General features: G+C 43.5%; 1 protein-coding gene across 1 annotated transcript in view; it reads left to right on the top strand.

The window, feature by feature from the left end:
- The window catches only part of dcc (DCC netrin 1 receptor), an 868,461-nt gene that overhangs the window by 208,942 nt on the left and 643,298 nt on the right, over nt 1-16,221 (top strand). Inside the window, exon 3 of the mRNA XM_078241787.1 lies at nt 12,736-13,020. Within this exon, the coding sequence (XP_078097913.1) occupies nt 12,736-13,020 (285 nt within the window). The remainder of the gene's footprint in view (nt 1-12,735; nt 13,021-16,221) is intronic.

The raw sequence follows: 16,221 nt of genomic DNA on the forward strand, positions 1-16,221 counted from the left end.
TGGGAGGCTGGTTTGCGTGATGGATTGGGCTACATTCACGGCCTTTTGTAGTTGCGGTCTTGGGCAGCGCAGGAGCCATACCAAGCTGTGATGCAACCAGAAAGAATGCTTTCTATGGTGCATCTGTAAAAGTTAGTGAGAGCTAATTTGCCAAATTTCCTTAGTCTTCTGAGAAAGTAGAGGCGTAGGGGTACCCGGACAGGTTGTTGGTGATCTGGTCACCTAAAAACTTGAAGCTCTCGACCCTTTCTACTTCGTCCCTGTTTATGTAGACAGGGGCATGTTCGCCCATACACTTCCTTCATCATCATTCTACATCTTCAGCATCATTCACCATAAATAGGCCATGGGTTTTATTGATCAGAAGCTTAAATAGCCTAGTCATATCAACATTGTGGCTACAAAAGGAGGGCAGAGGTTGAGTTCTCTGTGACAAGTGGCTGGTTTGCTGACCCTTCAAAGTCTCTCTGCCATCGACAAGGTTCAAACTCGAACATTCTCATCTAGCCAGTTGTAGCCAGAAAATACTATACAGTGGTTTATTTTTCTGCTCTTGTACCATGACCACTACCAGCACCCAAATGTGTCTTTCTTATTTTTCATCTGCCCTCAGTGATATAATCTGAAGACACAGCATCAGTTTCTACATGTATGCTGATGCCACCCAACTCTTCCTCACTATCACCTCTCTTGACATCTCCATTGTTTCTAAATTGCCTGACATCCAGTTCTGAATTAGTAAAATTTCTTTCAACTAAACTTTAGCAGACTGAGCCGTTTATTTGGATTTTCATTGCCAAGACTCAACTTGGAAGAATTCCTGACTTGACAGACTCGATACAAACAGCCCTGTTACACATAATTTTCACTCAGGGAAGTGAGTGTGAGATCAAGTTGAGCCCAACAACTCCAGAATATGTTGGAGGTCACCATGGAGGCAGGTTACTCCGAATGCTCGCCTTAGTTCTCTGGGACCTTGTGCCTGTCATTTTAAAAGTTGTTAGGCCTTCAAACCCTAACCCCTCACCCATCCATACTCTCATTCCCTGATGCCACTTACAAGACCCTTGTGGTGTTTCCATGCCCCTTACATTTTCCCATGCCTTTTCTATGCACCCTCCATGCTCATGTGCTCATTGTTATTATATATAGAACCATACAAGAAGCATATAATATCAGTGGCAAGTCTTGACATTCCAGGAGAAGAAAAACACTCGTTCAGAAATCTACTTTGAAAGAACTGAAGCAATCTGGAAACTGTATGAACAGAGACAGATGGCAGACATCTGTTTCTCCAAATAGGCTCATTATGAATGCTTGGATGAGCTCCAAGACTCTCAAATGAATCAGCTCAGCAGAGGGTCTCTTTTGTCAGGTGGAAGTAGCATGTTTGATTTTAATTGTTCGACAACTTAATGATGTTATAGGTTTGCCTTTCTTTCTTGTATTTTGCCAATGTCTGTATGTTTATTTGGATAAGAAAAAGGGGTGTGAAGTGAAGGAAAACTTTTGGTATTGATATCACGAATAGCTGTCACAGCTGGACACTTTTAAAGGGTTGTAAGAACAGCAGTTCTTTTTTTCAAAGCGGTTTTTTGAGTGGCATGGGGGTAGAAAAAACAATGTAGGGCATTGGAAGGACATGGAAGCCAAGTGTAAAACCTTTGAAACTTACTTTTCAAAATGGTGGGTGAGGGGTTAAAGTGGCTAAAGGGTTAGGATGTGTAAGGGGTGAGGGTGGGTGAGGGGATAGGGTTGTAAGGGGGTAAGATGGGTAAGGTAGCTGGGTGAGTGTGAGATGGTGGCATTTTGATATTGTCGCTGGACTAGTAATCCAGAGACCTGGGATCATGCTCTGGGGACCTGAGTTCAAATGCCACCATGACAGAATGTGAAATTTGAATTCAATAAAGATCTGGAATAGTAACTATGAAACCATTGGTGATTGTCGTAAAAACCCATCTGGTTCACAAATGTCCTTTAGGGGAGGAAATCTGCCGTCCTTACCTGGTATGGTCTACATGTGACTCCAGATCCACAACAATGTGGTTGACTCTAAAATGCCCTCTAAAATGGCTCAGCAACCCACTCAGTTCAAGGACAATTAAGAAAATTCAATGGCAATTAGGGATGGGCCACAAGTGTTGGCCCAGCCATTGATGCTCACATCCCATGAATGAATAATAGTGAAAAATGATGGCTAAGTGAAGGAGTAGATGGGCAAGGTAAGTGGGTGAAGCAGTAGAGTGGGTCAGAGGATAGTCTGGTTAAGGAGGCAGGATGGGTAAAGGGTTAGGGCTGTTGAAGTAAGTGGGTGACAGCTTGGTAGGCTGGTAGGTGAGTTTGGCGGTGAGGTCAGGTCAGGTGGATTTGGAGTCAAGGTGTTGGAGGAATTGGGTAATGGTGGGTGTTATCAGGTCAAGTCGGGAGTGGGTTGTCAGAGAGTCAGAAGACTGGGGGAATGAGTGTGAGTGATTGGTGTGGGTTATTTATATTGTTACCCAAGAATTAGAGTAGGATTTTTTTGTCTACCATTTCGTGGATAATTATTCATGTAAGTACCACATAACACTGACTGAGAGGTGGAGACTTTTTAAGAGGGTCCCGGGGTGCAAGGGAATTTCCTATTGGAAACTCAAACTTCCTGGGCAAATTCCCATGGAGTCAGTGCCTTGGCGCCTCCGCAGGGTCCTGCGGCGTATCTTCTGACTCGCCAAACACCTGACAATCTGGACTATTATTTCCGAAGCAGCTGGGTGTGAAATGTTTTGTCAGTTCTCCTATGCAGTGCCTTGGGATATTTTATCACATTAAAGGTGTTATATGAATACAAGTTGTTGTTGTTGTTCTATTTTTTCCCAGTAAATTTTAAAAACATTTCTCTTACATTGTTGAGGTTGGTGCAACTTCAGAAAGCAGTTTGTTTACTTGAGGGCAGCCTTCAAAGACAGTTTTGCAATCAACTTAAAGCGTGTGAAAATTGAGCTGGTCGTATCGCTTGAAGCCACCAATTCAATCTGTGATGCGTAAAAAGGCTGGAGGAATTCTGCCAAATGAGTAGATTTGTCACTGGTGTTGAGCAATGGACACGTCTGCATCATCTGCAGTGCCTGAATGATTAACTCAATGGTTTGAACAGTGTTTAGTTCATTCAACAAATTCTCACGACCACATATTTGATATTACATACCATTGAAAATAAAAGTTGCATTTTAGATATGTGAAATTGTGAACCAGTTGTCAGTTGGAAGAGGAATCATAGAATCTACAGTGCAGAAGGAGGCCTATCGGCCCATTGGGTCTGCACCGACCACAATCCCACCCAGGCCCCATGTATTTACCCTGCTAGTCCCCCTGACACTAAGGGTCAATTTAGCACAGCCAAGCAACCTAACCCGCACATCTTTGGACTGTGGGAGGAAACCGGAGCACCTGGAGGAAACCCACGCAGACACGGAGAGAACGTGCAGACTCCACACAGACTGTAACTCAAGCCGGGAATTGAACCCAAGTCCCTAGTGCTGTGAGGCAGCAGCACTAACCACTGTACCACCGGAGATGGAATATTACAGGAAAAATCAAGAGTGGAGAACTCCACTGGTCCACCTCATCTCCAAAACTCCAATGATTTAAAAAACGGGAAATGCTGGAAAAACTCAGCAGGTCTCACAGAAACAGAGTTAACATGTTGGGTCTGTATGACCTTTAGGCCAGGATTTTCCAGCCCTTCCTGCTGGAAGAATTGGAAGATCCCGGTGAAGGTGACCCATCGTGGCGGACTCTCTGGCGGCGTGGCCGGCGAGCAATGCAAATGGTAATTGACTTCGGCGGCACTGTAAGATCTCACCACCAAGGGCATTGTGGGAGGGGTGGGTGGTGAACCCTGGCCTTAGAGTTATACAGAATCAAAACATTAACTGTTTCTTTGTCCCCCCACAAATGCTGCCAGACTGTTGAGTTTTTCTGTTTTTATTTCAGATTTCCAGGATCCAGAGTATTTTGTTTTTAAGATATCAAGAAAAAATGCTAGAGGTAGCAATTCATTTCTAATAAGACTTTCTAAATCATCCATACTTTTTCCAATCTGACATTGCTGAGCACTTTTTTCTGGGATCTACTGATCCCGGCTGTCACAGAACTCCACAACGTCCATTAAGGAACTCTGTCGGAGGAGATTTGAGGAAAACCAGACACTTTCCCTTTCTACAGCACTGGCCGCCATATTCTATCAATAAGTTTAGAGGTCTAGGCTTTTGAGTGTTTGTCAGTGAATGGCTGAATGAATGGGTGAGTAGATACATGGGCCAAATGTGTGGGTGGTTAAGTGGGTAGATGGTTTGGTGGGTACAAGGGTGAGGAAGGTATTCAGATAGGTAAGTGACAGGGTGGGTGGATATGTGGCTAGCTGGGTGAATGTGTAGATAGAGGGTGAGTGGGGAGGTGGTTGAGGTGGATAGGGGAGGTCATGTAGGGTCAGGACTGCAATCAGGTGGCTAGAAAGATAGTCAGGTGGCTAGAGAGGCAGTCAGGTCAGGGTAGTTGGGTTGGGTCAGTGGGGGAGTTGGCTGGTCGGGGCAATAGCTGGGTCAGGGGTGTAGTCAGGTGACTGGGGTGGTAGTCAGGTCAGGGGTAGTTGGGTTGAGTGGTGGGGGGGAGTTTCGGGTCGGATTTGGGGTTAGTCAGGTCGAGTAGAATGGCAGTTGGGGTGATCAGGGAAGACAGGGGCTATAGTACAAATGTCTGACTCAGTACATGTATAAGCCACTATGTTTATAACTTATAGCGCCAAAGAAAGTTATTGCTCGACCTATATGTTCATGTCAACTGAGAGATGCGTTGAGATTAGTCTAATTTATTTCATCATGGGTTTTACAACTGGAAGAAAGAAGAGACTTTCATTCCATCAGTCTGGATTAGATTCAAATCCAGTCCCTAAAACATTATTTTTTGCTTCCAAGTCTATGCTTGTTGTGCTGGGCTCCGGACCAAATAGATCTCTGGGTATATTCTAATCTTCTGTTTGAAAAGCCTTGTCAAAACCAATGAACTGAGATTCAATCCTCCACTAGATAAATGTGTAAAGGCAAACTGAAATCCAATTAATCTTATCACAGACAGGATCACACAAACTGCTAATCCCACTGTTGGTTTGGAGACACCTGCCGATACTCTTGTTTGTATTTGGTTCACTTTTACTCTGTTCAGGTCTAATTCCTGTTGCTCTACATCGTTACTGCTACAGCATACACTGCTGGACCTGCATGAAAACACAGTGGTTGCTGTTCCGCAATTCTCATCTCAGTTGAAATAGCCATAATGGAAATAAATGAACTCATAGGCATTATTAACAACTCGTGGATTGCTTCACGGTGGAGTGTTGAAGGAATGCCGCATTGGTAGACATGCCATCCTTCAGCTGAGATGCTAAAATGAGACGCCTTCTTCAGGCACCCATATATATTAATGCTCTAAATGCACAATTTAAGGATGAGCAGGGAGTTTCCCTAAACCCCAACTCTAATGTATTTTAGGGTTGTAGAGCAGCTAGGGAGCCAAGACAGAAGGCAAAGTGTCCAGCTGTCTGCAGCATCAGGCATGTGAGATTTTAACCTTCTTGGCCCCATCACTCTCCGGTACAAACTTGGCTGGATTGCACCAGCTTTCAGGTGGGAGCAGGATTGAGTGGCAGAAGGCCACTGCCTGGGACCTAAAAGAATGGTTCTTTATAAGGCTTGAAGAAATTGATTTCTATTAGGTTTTTCTGCCAGGCACAGAATTTAAACACAAGTGCTCATATTTATAAAGCAAGGGAAACAAATGAAAATACGAATTGCTGTAGGAATTGTTTTTTCAAGGGGATGTGGAGTATATCTAAAAGATTACCAGCACCAGTGGTGGGAAACAAAATCTTAATGGGTTCAGGAAGTAGCTATATAAGTTCCTGTCAACAAATGAGATTCAAGGTGTTTGAAATACCTTGAAGCGAAGAATGTAGATTGGGGGCAGATGTTTGAGGGCAAATCAACATCTTGCATGTGGGAGGCTTTCAAGTGTAAATTGATAGGAATTCAGGACTGGCACGTTCCTGGAAGGATGAAGGATAAGTATGGCAAGTTTTGGGAACCATGAATAACGAGAGATAGTGTGAGCCTAGTTAAAAAGAAAAAGGAAGCATTTGTCAAAGCTAGGAGGCTGGGAACACACGAAGCAAGAGTGAAATACAAGGAAAGTAGAAAGAAACTTAAGCAAGGAGTCAGGAGGGCTAATAGGGGTCATGGAAAGTCATTGGCCAGCAGGATTAAGGAAAATCCCAAGGCTTTTTATACATATGTAAAGAGCAAGAGGGTAGCCAGGGAGAGCATTGGCCCACTCAAAGCCAGAGGAAATGGGCGAGGTATTAAATGAGTACTTTGCGTCAGTGTTCACCAAAGAGAAGGAATTGGTGAGGAAGGGTGTGTAGATAGTTTGGGTCATGTGGAGATCAAAAAGGAAGAGGTATTGGGGGTCTTGAAAAACATTAAGTTAGACAAGTCCCCAGGGCCTGATGGGATATACCCCAGAATGCTGAGAGAGGCAAGGGAAGAAATTGCTGGGGCCTTGAGAGAAATCTTTGTATCCTCACTGACTATAGGGGAGGTCATGATGTGGAGACGCCGGCTACAGGGGAGGTCCTCACTGGCTACAGGGGAGGCCCCAGAGGATTGGAGAATAACCAATGCTGTTCCTTTGTTTAAGAAGGGTAGCAAAAATAATCCAGGTAATTACAGGCCGGTGAGCCTTACATCAGTGGTAGGGAAATTATTGGAGAGGATTCTTCGAGACAAGATTTACTTCCACTTGGAAATAAGTGGATGTATTAGCGAGAAGCAACATCGTTTTGTAAAAGGGCGATCATGTCTCATTAACTTGATCGAGTTTTTTGAGGAAGTGACAAAGATAATTGATGAGGGTAGTGCAGTGGATGTTGTCTACATGGACTTCAGTAAGGCCTTTGACAAGATCCCTCATGGCAGACTGGTGCAGAAGGTGAAGTAGCATAGGATCAGAGGTGAGCTGGCAAGTTGGATACAGAACTAGCTCAGTCATAAAAAGAGTAAGAAGTTTAACAACACCAGGTTAAAGTCCAACAGGTTTATTTGGTAACAAAAGCCACACAAGCTTTCGAAGCTCTAAGCCCCTTCTTCAGGATGGTATGGAGGCTATTAGCTCTGAGGAGAGGTTGGTTTGTTCTCACTGGAACGACGGAGGTTGAGGGGCGACCTGATAGAATTCTACAAAATTATGAGGGGCCTAGTCAGAAGCCTTTTCCCAGAGTGGAAGAGTTAATCACCAGGGGGCATAGGTTTAAGTTGCAAGGTACAAGGTTTAAAGGAGATATATGAGGCAAGGTCCTGAAGAAGGGGCTTAGAGCTTCGAAAGCTTGTGTGGCTTTTGCTACCAAATAAACCTGTTGGACTTTAACCTGGTGTTGTTAAACTTCTTACTGTGTTTACCCCAGTCCAACGCCGGCATCTCCACATCAGTCATAAAAGACAGTGGATAGCAATGGAAGGGTGCCTTTCTGAGTGGAGTGCTGTGAATAGTGACATTCCTCAGGGATCAGTGTTGGGACCTTTGCTGTTTGTAATATATATAAATGATTTGGAGGAAAATGTAATTGGTTTGATTAGTAAGTTTGTGGATGACACAAAGGTTGATGGAATTGTGGATAGCAATGAGGACCATCAGAGGATACGACAGGATATAGATTGGTTGGAGACTTGGGCGGAGAGATGGCAGATGGAGATTAGAACATAGAACATAGAACATAGAACATTACAGCGCAGAACAGGCCCTTCGGCCCACGATGTTGCACCGACCAGTTAAAAAAAAACTGTGACCCTCCAACCTAAACCAATTTCTTTTCGTCCATGAACCTATCTACGGATCTCTTAAACGCCCCCAAACTAGGCGCATTTACTACTGATGCTGGCAGGGCATTCCAATCCCTCACCACCCTCTGGGTAAAGAACCTACCCCTGACATCGGTTCTATAACTACCCCCCCTCAATTTAAAGCCATGCCCCCTCGTGCTGGATTTCTCCATCAGAGGAAAAAGGCTATCACTATCCACCCTATCTAAACCTCTAATCATCTTATATGTTTCAATAAGATCCCCTCTTAGCCGCCGCCTTTCCAGCGAAAACAATCCCAAATCCCTCAGCCTCTCCTCATAGGATCTCCCCTCCATACCAGGCAACATCCTGGTAAACCTCCTCTGCACCCTCTCCAAAGCCTCCACATCCTTCCTGTAATGTGGGGACCAGAACTGCACACAGTACTCCAAGTGCGGCCGCACCAGAGTTGTGTACAGTTGCAACATAACGCTACGACTCCTAAATTCAATCCCCCTACCAATAAACGCCAAGACACCATATGCCTTCTTAACAACCTTATCTACTTGATTCCCAACTTTCAGGGATCTATGCACACATACACCTAGATCCCTCTGCTCCTCCACACTATTCAAAGTCCTCCCGTTAGCCCTATACTCAACACAACTGTTATTCCTACCAAAGTGAATTACCTCACACTTCTCCGCATTAAACTCCATCCGCCACCTCTCGGCCCAACTTTGCAACCTGTCTAAGTCTTCCTGCAGACTACGACACCCTTCCTCACTGTCTACCACACCACCGACTTTGGTGTCATCAGCAAATTTGCTAATCCACCCAACTATACCCTCATCCAGATCATTAATAAATATTACAAACAGCAGTGGCCCCAAAACAGATCCCTGAGGTACACCACTTGTAACCGCACTCCATGATGAATATTTACTATCAACCACCACCCTCTGTTTCCTATCCGCTAGCCAATTCCTGATCCAATTTCCTAGATCACCCCCAATCCCATACATCTGCATTTTCTGCAGAAGCCTACCATGGTGAACCTTATCAAACGCCTTACTAAAATCCATATATACCACGTCCACTGCCTTGCCCCCATCCACCTCCTTGGTCACTTTCTCAAAAAACTCAATAAGGTTAGTAAGGCACGACCTACCTGCCACAAAACCATGCTGACTATCACCTATCAATTCATTACTCTCCAAATAACTATAAATCCTATCCCTTATAATTTTTTCCAACATCTTGCCGACAACAGAAGTGAGACTCACCGGTCTATAATTCCCGGGGAAGTCTCTGTTCCCCTTCTTAAACAATGGGACAACATTCGCTAACCTCCAATCTTCTGGTACTATACCAGAGGCCAACGACGACCTGAAGATCAGAGCCAGAGGCTCTGCAATCACTTCTCTTGCCTCCCAGAGAATCCTTGGATAAATCCCATCCGGACCAGGGGATTTATCTATTTTCAGACCCTCCAGAATATCCTGCACATCCTCCTTATCAACTGTAATACTGTCTATTCTACTCCCTTGCAACCCAGTGTCCTCCTCAGATTAATCTGGACAAATGTGGGGTAATGCATTTTGGAAGGTCAAATACAGATGGGAAATAGACAGTAAATGGTAGAACCCTTAAGAGTGTTGATAGGCAGATGGATCTGGGTGTACAGGTACACAGGTCACTGAAAGTGCAACGCAGGTGGAGAAGGTAGTCAAGAAAGCATACGGCATGCTTGCCTTCATCAGCCAGGGCATTGAGTTTAAAAACTGGCAAGTCATGTTGCAGCTATAAAGAACCTTAGTTAGGTCGCACTTGGAATATAGTGTTCAATTCTGGTCGCCACACTACCAAAAGGATGTGGAGGCTTTGGAGAGGGTACAGAAAAGATTTACCAAGATGCTGCCTGGTATGGAGGCCATTAGCTCTGAGGAGAGGTTGGTTTGTTCTCACTGGAATGACGGAGGTTGAGGGGCGACCTGATAGAATTCTACAAAATTATGAGGGGCCTAGTCAGAAGCCTTTTCCCAGAGTGGAAGAGTTAATCACCAGGGGGCATAGGTTTAAGTTGCAAGGTACAAGGTTTAAAGGAGATATATGAGGCAAGTTTTTTATACAGAGGGTGGTGGGTGCCTGGAACTCGCTGTTGGGGGAGATAGATATGACAGTGACTTTTAAGGGGCGTCTTGACAAATACATGAATCGGATGGGAATAGAGGGATATGACCCCTGGAAAGATAGGGGGTTTTGTTTTACATGGGCAGCATGGTCGGTGCAGGCTTGGCATGCTGAAGGGCCCGTTCTGTCTTGTAATTTTCTTTGTTATTTGTTCTTTGAAATGTGGCCGTGATACTGTATATATGTGGGTTTGATGGACTGAAGACCTTCTCCAGTCTGAAACTGTAACAACCTGATATTGACAGGGTCAGGCTTTTTAAATTGAGAGGGGATTTGATGGGGAAAATCAGATATTCAGGTTTCTTAACAGCTGTGTAGGAGTTTTACAGGGAAGGAGGTGAGCTTCGTGGGGCAGGGGGAGGCACTGCTGCTCCGCTTGCCCCACAAGCATTGCTGTAGGAATGTGTGACGTTTCCCTGAAAATGTACCAAACTCTCTTGAGCTGCAAGGTTTCCCAGGATCTGTGAAAATCTGCTGGCCTGTGTTAAGTCTGTAAAAAGGGTTTATTGCAAGACTCCCAGTCTCATTATAATAATTAAATTATCCTTACACCTCTTGGGCACAGATTGGTCCCTACCTCTGTCCCACCTCCATTTAACCTGGAAGTGGTGAATTAGGGTGAGGTTTGAGAATTTAAACATTTTTACATCTCATCCAACTCCAACCCACCCACTTTTATAGATTAGTGTTATCTCCTACGTTATTATATAGATGAATTTAAACAAAGAAAATTTACTGTCAACATTAGTTCAAGAGATAATGAGAAAGTTCAATTCAATTATACATGAGTTTAATCTATTTTTACTTGCTGAGTATTACCAAAGTTGCCTGTTAACAATATTAATATATATGTAAAATTAATATTATAATGAACGTAATATTGACAGAATTACAGAGCTGTTACAGTGCTGAAGGAAGCCATTCGGTCCATCAAGTCTGCACTGGCACTCTAAAAGAGCATTTTGCCTCGTCCAACTCACCTGTGTTATTCCTATAACCTTTCACACTCTTTTCAGATAGCAATCCAATTCCCTTTTGAATACCTCGATCAAACCTGCCTCCCCCACATACTCAGAAAGTTTGTTCCAGAATCCAACCACCCACACATCATGTGTACTTCTTTTGATAATTATTTTCTATTTGTGCCCTCTAGTTCTTGATGTATCCTTGAGACCAAACAGTTTTGCACTATATACCCTGTCCATATCCCTCAGGATCTTGAATACCGCTGTCAAATCTCCTCTCAGCCTTCTTTTCTCCAAGGAAAACAGATCCAGCCTCTCCACTCTATCCACATAGCTATGGTTTTTTATCCCTGGAACCATTCTTGTGAATCTCCTCTATACTCTCTCCAATGCCTTCACATCCTTCCTCAAGTACAGTGCCCAGAATTGGAAGCAGTACTCCAGATGAGGCTAAACTAGTGTATTTTATGGATTTAATTTTTTCTGGTAGTATGTTGGTTATTATAGTCCCATAAAATGTTTTTTTTCATATACTTTTTAACCAGTTTGGATTACCAGAAGACATTCAGCCAATTAAGGAGAAAGGTGTCTATTTATATCTCGGCTTGGTTTCAGTGCTCATCAGAATGTAGGGCATCAAGCACTCATAGATCGAGATGCCATCAAAATTTCGCTCTAACTTGTCACAAGAAGGAACTTTTATTCTAAGCCTTATAAAGTCAGCACTACTTGCATCAATGCAACATTTCCATTCTCACATCAACTTTCTTTATGTTGTGTCTGAATAAGATCGCTAAATTATTATGAAATTATGGTGAATTGCAGCCAATGTTCTGCTCAAGTCACAACTAAATTGTGGGACTCAATGTAAAAATGTTTACACCAACAGAAGATATTTCTATCATTTTGGGAATGGGAAGGACATAATGGAGTCCAAGTAATCTTATTAGACTTGAATGGGCAATACTTATTTACTCTGGAATTTTTCATACTCTTCCGTTCCAACAATCCAGTTCATGTTTGAACGTGAACTGCATGTGGAAAAAGAAATGCACCAACCCACAAAAGTAGTCGGTACCCTGAATAATAATCTTCCCAAATGCTCGAAATGTACATTCCCTGCATCTCCCAGTCACTTCTTCTAATCTATGTTATGCTTTAATATTAGTAGTTAAACAATAGTTAAGAAAAAGCACTTTGTGTAAACCTCTCCCATGTTGTAACCTTTTCTTAATTCATTCATGGGACATGGGCTTCGCCAGCTGGCCAGCAGTTATTGCCATCGCTAGTTGCCTGAGGGCAGTTGAAAGTCAACCACATTGCTGTGGATCTGGATTCACATGTAGGCCAGACCGGGTAAGGATGGAAGATTTCCTCTCCCAAAGAACATTAGTGAACCAGATGATTTTTTTTCCGGCAATCGACAATTGTTTCATGGTCATCAGTAGATTCTTAATTCCAAATATTTTTTATTGAATTCAAATTCCACCACCTGCTGTGGTGGGATTCGAACCCAGGTCCCCAGAACTTTAGCTGAGTTTCTGGATTAATAGTCTAGTGATAATGCCAGGAGGTCATTGTAAAGCTCTGCTCCACTGAAAGCAATAACCCTTGTGTCATGTAATCAGTGTAATGTCAAAGTTTTGACTTTTATCCATCAACTTTCAGTAACATATAATAAATATCAACTTATTTATTTCCAGGTCCACTGAGATTCATCTCGCAGACCAAGTCAGTGTCCGCCTATGTGGGAGACATCGCCCTACTGAAATGTGAAGTTACTGGTGAGCCCATGCCGTCCATTCATTGGCAGAAAAACTACAAAGATCTGAAGTTAAGTGCTGATGACACCCGAATGGCTGTCCTGCCCTCTGGATCTTTGGTGATCAGCAGGCTTCAGGCAGGGGATAGTGGGTCCTACCGTTGCCTGGCAGAAAACCCCGGAAGCTCCAGAACTGGAAATGATGCTGACCTTCAAGTTTTGTCCGGTAAGAGGTTGAGATTTCTCTTAAATGTGATCGGTGCTGCAGAAGAGAAAATATTTCCTTTATGTCCGCTGAAGGTGTTTATTTCCCCCATTAAGGGTTATTTGCATTATGGAGAAGCAGAGCGCCTCACTTTACACTGCAAATTGTTCTTTACAAAAGTGAAGAAATGCTTGCTTTTCTCCACAATTAAATGATTCATTTGTGCAATTGCTGAGAATATGAGGAAGTGTCTGTATTTAGCGCTCAGATTAGGCATATGACAGGTAACTCAGTAAAACTCCTAATCAGCAACATCGCATGTCTTTGCACTAACCCCAGTGCAGCATTCTCATACTGCACTAATCTAACATTTCAATTTCCCACAGGAGCCATCCTCTTGACCTTTCCAAAAGATTTTCGATGTAGTGCCAAGTACGATTGCCCAAAGTCATTTCACTTTAGACTATTACTAACTAGCAAACACAGGAAAGTTTCAGCCTGGCATTCAAAGTGGAATTTGTAGCCAGGGATAAAAAAACAATATGCTGAAACAATTTTAATGCACAAATGGAGCACGAGAAGGTATTTCGACCATGACATATATACATACTTTGGTTTGTGCAGTGATTTCCCCACAGGATCAGTTTCAGGTCCTGGAAATGTTTTTTTTTCACTCTCCCTCATGAGACTACCTATAACTGAGTTGTGGCAATCCAAATCAAATTTCACAGTTGTTTGTGCTATATCCTATGCATATTTGTACTGAGTAAGAATTACAATACCAAGAACTGGGCACCAACAGGGAAAGAATAGCTTGTTTCTTAGCCGTCCACATTGCTTCTATTTCTGCTGGCAGGTGGTGAATTCTGCTCCATAGTGATGCAAAAGACCAACTGGAGGACAGTAAAGAGTATTATCAATGCTTAGCTGCCTTAAACAATGTATCTTTTCAATGCCTCTTCCAATGCCATCTGTTTTAAACCCAGAAGAGTCCTGCTTTTCATGATCATTATTCATACACTCCAGATATTGGTTTGAAAAATGCATAATTTTCCTGAGGTCAGGCCAGTCAAGAAGCACTGGTGCTGTGATTTTACCACAAGGCTTTATTTAGATCGTCAAAAGAGATTAATTGGTCTTGATATTTATTGGGATAGGGGAAAATGGGAGGAGGAGTGGAAGCTGGAAATCCTGAGACAACAGGGATCCCGCTGAATTTAACATTCAGTTACGTCCCAGCACTCGGCCAGATTGACAAGATGTTGGAGTTGGCCCCTGCCAATCGGGCATAGTGGATACGGGGATTGACAAGGACTGTAGAACCATAAGACAGATATCATAGAATCATACAATCTCTGCAGTGCAGAAGGAGGTCATTTGACCCATTGAGTCTGCACTGACCACAATCCCACCCAGACCCTATCCCTGTAACCCCATGTATTTACCCTGATAATCCCCCTGAAACTAAGGGGGAATTTAGCATGACCAATCAACCTAACATGCACATCTTTGGAGTGTGGGAGGAAACCGAAGCACCCGAAGGAAACCCACGCAGACACAGGGAGAACGTGCAAGCTCCACACAGACCCAAGCCGGGAATCGAACCCGAGTGTTGGTGCTATAAGGCAGGAGTGCTAATCACTGTGCCACCGTACTGTCCGTTGGGCTGCCAGTTGGGAGGGAGGCAAGGATTTCTGGTCATAAAGCTTGGGATCACATGTTGAAGTGGAGGAGAAACTAATTGCAGCAGAAAACTTCCCTGAAAGATTGCAGGGAGTACTCATCATTCTATGAAAAGCATTTAACTGCTTGCTCCAACTGTTCACGTTTCAATTTCAGTTCTGGGTTATCTCACCCTGAGAAACCTGGCTGCCTAGTGTCAAATTTAATTCAGTTGCTCAAAAGCGCTGTGGGAGCTCAATTTCAATGTTATAATAACACATCTTGTAGGGTTTGTGGTGACTGGGAAACCCAGAAATGCAGGTACTACAGAGGTCCTGCCAACTCTAACAATAGGACCTAATTTCAACCGTTTGTCTGTTTCTTGCTCAGTGGACAATGTGATTGAGCGGCTGAAGTGTTGTTGGGCTGGTGAGGATGGGGTCATGCCTGCACTGGCTGAGTACAGAGGGAGGTTGGTGAGAGGGGGAGCGTGGGTTGGGCAGAGGTTGCAGGGATGTGGATTAAAGTGTGGGCTGAGTGGAACTTGTAGATTGGGTGTAATTATTGAAAAGTTTGCAAGTTGGCGGGGGGCGGTGTGAGGCGCATGGGAGGAGATTGTGGGGTGACTGTTGAAGAGAAATTGAGTTGGGGAGATAATCGGTGGATTGAAGCCTGAAGATTGTGGGCATGGGGCTAATGGGGGGTGTTGTGGGTTTGAAGAGATCATGGATTAAGAGGTTGTTGTGGAAAATAATACAGGCTTGCTTTTGGGCCCTGAGGAAAGCACTCTGGTCTTCCTGGCCCACTAGCAGTGCGGGAAAGGCACTTGTCTGAAAGATCTGAGGGTTCTCTTCAGCTGCCAGGTTTCCCGAGTTCAGCTCTCAGCTGTTATATCCAAAAGTCTGTTCAAGTGCATGGCAAATAGCGTCATTAACATATTTAAACACCTCTCGAGAGCAGGTTAGTCACTTGCTTCCATTAAAACTGAAGTGTTTCGGATTTCGGGCATCCGCACTATTTTGCTTTTATTTTTGTTTTAGAGGTAGATTCGGGTCAGCTTTTTATAAATTTTAATCTATCTATCGTTTAAACTCCCAACCCCTCAGAATTCATAATTCATCATCACATTAGTGGCGTTCAGAGATGCAAGGTAAACTATTAGACGAGGATAGCCAGCACTGATTTGAGCATGGGCAAAATTTAACACAGTATTTTAAAGAAGTAACTGACTTCATGGATAATGTGAATGCAGTGGTTATAGTGCATATTAATTTTCACAAGGGGTTCTATAAAGTTTACATGGGAGGCTTGTCACAAAAGTTGCGAGTAAGGCAGATGAATTGAGGGTGCTGCATAACACATGGAAATATGATACTATTGCTATCACAGAGACATGTTTGAGGGAGGGGCAGGGGGAAAAGTAAAAGAGCAGGTGATGTTGCAATTTTGATCAAGGAGCCATAGTTTGAAAAAGGAATGAGGTCTTGCCACAGGAATTTAGGGAGCTGGTCACAGATTGAAAAGCAGGACCTCAAAGGTTGTAATCTCTGGATTACTCCC

The sequence above is a fragment of the Mustelus asterias genome, chromosome 1, assembly GCF_964213995.1.
Source record: "Mustelus asterias chromosome 1, sMusAst1.hap1.1, whole genome shotgun sequence".
Taxonomy (NCBI): domain Eukaryota; kingdom Metazoa; phylum Chordata; class Chondrichthyes; order Carcharhiniformes; family Triakidae; genus Mustelus; species Mustelus asterias.